The sequence below is a fragment of the Trachymyrmex cornetzi genome, unplaced genomic scaffold (assembly GCF_001594075.2).
Source record: "Trachymyrmex cornetzi isolate Tcor2-1 unplaced genomic scaffold, Tcor1.1 scaffold313, whole genome shotgun sequence".
In the NCBI taxonomy this organism is placed as follows: Eukaryota; Metazoa; Arthropoda; class Insecta; order Hymenoptera; family Formicidae; genus Trachymyrmex; species Trachymyrmex cornetzi.
In genome coordinates, this window is record NW_017297828.1 from 547,187 (window position 1) to 550,916 (window position 3,730).

The window sequence follows — 3,730 nt, forward strand, 5'->3', positions numbered from 1 at the left end:
GAAGGTTTTGCTCTGTATCTGGTGGGATTGGAAAGGTGTGTTGTACTACGAGTTGTTACAACCGGGTGAAGCAATCACGGCAGACCGCTACCAACAACAATTGACCAATTTGAGCGATGCATTAGAAGAAAAGAGGCCATTTACTGGCCAAGGACGTCGTAAAGTGATCTTGCTTCATGACAATGCTCGACCACATGTTGCGAAAGCGACTCAGGACCATATCTTTGCGTTAGGCAAAGGGAACTTCTTCCGCACGCGGCGTATAGCCCAGACATGGCGCCTTTCGATTACTACCTATTCCGGTCGCTGCAGCATCATTTGACTGATACACATTTCGTGAGATTAGAAGAGATACGAAAATGCATTGATGATTTTATCGCTTCAAAGCCGGTGAGTTTCTATCGTCAAGGAATTCGCAAGCTACCCGAAATATGGCAAAAGGTCGTTGATGCAAACGGAGAATATTTCGCTGATTAATATTTTTTCGTTTCTTTTTGAATAAAGATTGAATTTTACAAAAAAAAGCTCAGAACTTTTTTGTACACCTAATACATACCTGATAAAAATGTGCAATGAGAAATAAGGGGTTCCATTTAAAAAATTAAAGGTGACCTTCACGTGACCTTCAGAGGACTACCCAAGGTCAAATCGATGGCTCCATCTTATGTCCCCCTTCGAGTCAAACAACTTTTGTCTGAAACATTTTTGTCTACTGGATTTAGTTTTCGAGATATTTGGCTGGATCATTTAAAATGGGACACCCTGTATATAGAAGTATTTATATTTTTACACAATTAATATATCCAAGTACTTTTGTGAATTACAAATAAAAAATTAAATAAAAGTCTATCAAAAATTTATTTAATTTAAAAAATTTACGAAATCGAGAAAAGCTATGTCTATGTATAATTACATACTTAATTTCAGTTGCAAGATGAAGACAACGAGCGTCTTCAACCTTTTATAAGTAAGTTATCTGATGTGCAATGGGCACATACAGAGTTGTCAGTCAATATGTATCTCACTCTAGCATCCCTAATACCGTCAAACACCGATGTCTTTTACACATACAAAGGATCTCTCACAACTCCGCCTTGTAGCGAAGTAGTCACCTGGAACATTTTCGCCAATCCAATTCCAATATCCTTTCATCAGGTATGTTACACTTCAATCGTGTTTTATTACGAGTACGCACAAGTACATATATTTAGCATTCCTCTCTTTTTTAAAACAACTTTTTAACAATGATACAATCTTTTTATTATTTCAAATAATCAAAATAATTCACTTTCAATAAGGATCAGATATCATATAGCTGCGTACTACCTTTTATATAGAGTGAGTAAAAAGTCCCGGACCGGTGAAATATCTCGAAAACTAAGTATTTCTGAAAGAAATGCTTCCTACAAAAATTGTAGAGTTTAAATGATCTATTCACTGATCTGGTCAATCTGCCCTTGTTTCATCGCCAAGGTCAGGTTAAGATCACATCGATTTTTTGAAATGGCACACCCTATTTTTAATTCCAGAATTTATAATAGCTGGTGGCAAGAGCTTTTCAAAATACTACAATAAAGTTATTTTTCATAAAGTACTTTTCCAGTTATAAGGCTTGAAAATTACACAGTATCACCAGCATTAGCATTACGCAAGGTGTCTGACCGACGACTAAAATCTCTTGAATTGTTCAGGACCACGTCTCGGATAACATTCGTTAAGATCAAGATCATTGGAAATTATTTCTCTTATTTTCATTTTTACGTAGAATTTTCAGTGCAAAAATGAAAATAAGAGAAACAATTTCCAATGACCTTGATCTTAACGAATGTTATCCAGGACATGATCCTGAACAATCAAGAGGTTTTAGCCGTCGGTCGGACATCTTGTGTAATGCCGGCGGTACTATAACTTTCAAGCCTTATAATTCGAAAAGTACTTTATAAAAAATTTTATTGTAATGTTTCGAAAAGTTTTTGACAATAGCTATTATATATACATAGATTCTGGAATTAAAAATAGGGTGTGCTATTTAAAAAAATCGATGTGACCTTGATCTGACCTTGGCGACGCAACAAGGTTAGATTGATCAGTGAATAGATCATTTAAAACCCTACAACTTTTGTAGGAAACATTTCTTTCGGAAATACTTAGTTTTCGAGATATTTAACCGAATTTTTTATTTACCCTGTATATACTTATATGACTTATACACATATATGTAAACTCATATATTATACTACATTTATATGAAATTTATTTATCTATTTCATCATAGATGAACATGTTCCGGAAACTCTCAAACGGCGAAGGAACTTTGGGCGATAATTTTAGACTATTACAAGATATCGGTCAACGTAAAATATATACTAGAAGATTAGACCCAACAGTCTCGATGAAAGATAACAAATACCATGGTTTTACAAATTTAAGTTGGTTCTGGGTGTAATATAATAATCGAAAATCGATAATTTCTGTTCTTATCTTTCAACTTGTAAAACTGAAATATTTCTTGTTACGAAATTCGTTTATTTATTTTATTTTTTCTGTCACTCGATTATTCGAATTCAATCATAAGATAGAGAGCTCTCTTTAAGTACTTAATACAAAGTATTTTTAACTATTTTCTCTTTCTCACTCTATTACGAATTATAGAATTCATAATAAGCTTATAGATTAATCATTTACATAACAACTTAATGGCTGCGTTCAGATCTAGGCCGCGGTCCGATTCACTTTCACAACGCTTAAAAATCATTTCATCCTTATTGTTTGTCAAATGTTAAACGAAGACAAACGATGTTCATGAGCGTTGTCAGCATGAATTGGACCACGGCCCTAAAATGCTGATTGAATGATCTAAAAGAATACACCAATAACAGCGAGCACTCACTCAACTGTTGAGTCCGCAAAAGTCCGAATCTACAATAGGTTTTTTAAGCCTTAAGCCGAAATAAGAAATTGACCAATTACATCCGATCCAATCGAATCCGAGAAGAATAAGCGATTGTGATTCGCCCATTTCTTATGGCTTAAGGCTTAACTCCTATTGTAAATCCCGACAAACGCAGCCATTAAATCACATATAGGGTGCGTTCCAAAGACATAGACTACGTTTACACGGCTCGATTTACGCCGAAGTTATAACATCGATGTTATGAAATTGGCCAATCATAGTTATACCTCTGAAGAATGGAATGACTGTGATTGGGCAGTTACATAACATCGATGTTATAACTTCGGCGTAAAGCGTGCCGTGTAAACGTAGTAATAGAGAATGGATTGCGCGATCCGTATCTAATAGCGTTTTTTCTTGGGTGCACTATCGCCCACTAGTGCAACACTCGGACAGTGTACCGTGTTTCCATGGCTGGTGGTAAGCGAACTCATTCGGTGTATCGTGTTTCCGTGGCTACGATGTAATGCAAATTTTATGCACGAAGTGGGATTTTGCTACACCGTCTCAAAGAGACCATGTAGAACTAGTGTGACGTTTAAAATTTGAAAATAAAAGTCAAGCGGGAACAGAGTTTTAGCATAATAATGATACAGTATACACCATGGTGTGCACCACTCTATAATATAGTGTAGCAGGCACTGTAGCTGAGTGTAGCGCTTACACGCAACTGGTGCGATGTGAGGCGTCGTCTACAATACACGGAGTAAGAAATAAGAGTAAGAAATTGACCAATCACAGTCGATTATTCTTCTCACATTCGACTGTGATTGGTCA

General features: G+C 35.9%; 1 protein-coding gene across 2 annotated transcripts in view; it reads left to right on the forward strand.

The window, feature by feature from the left end:
• Nucleotides 1-2,546, forward strand: part of LOC108762656 (carbonic anhydrase 2) — a 15,665-nt gene extending 13,119 nt beyond the window's left edge. The window contains exons 6-8 of one of the 2 annotated variants that reach the window (XM_018509738.1): nucleotides 928-967; nucleotides 1,031-1,155; nucleotides 2,276-2,546. In XM_018509738.1, the coding sequence (XP_018365240.1) occupies nucleotides 928-967; nucleotides 1,031-1,155; nucleotides 2,276-2,446 (336 nt within the window). In that variant the 3' untranslated portion in view covers nucleotides 2,447-2,546. Of the gene's footprint in view, nucleotides 1-927; nucleotides 1,156-2,275 lie in introns of both variants that reach the window. The other variant, XM_018509737.1, reaches the window with a different exon arrangement.
• The last annotated feature ends 1,184 nt before the right edge of the window (nucleotides 2,547-3,730 follow it).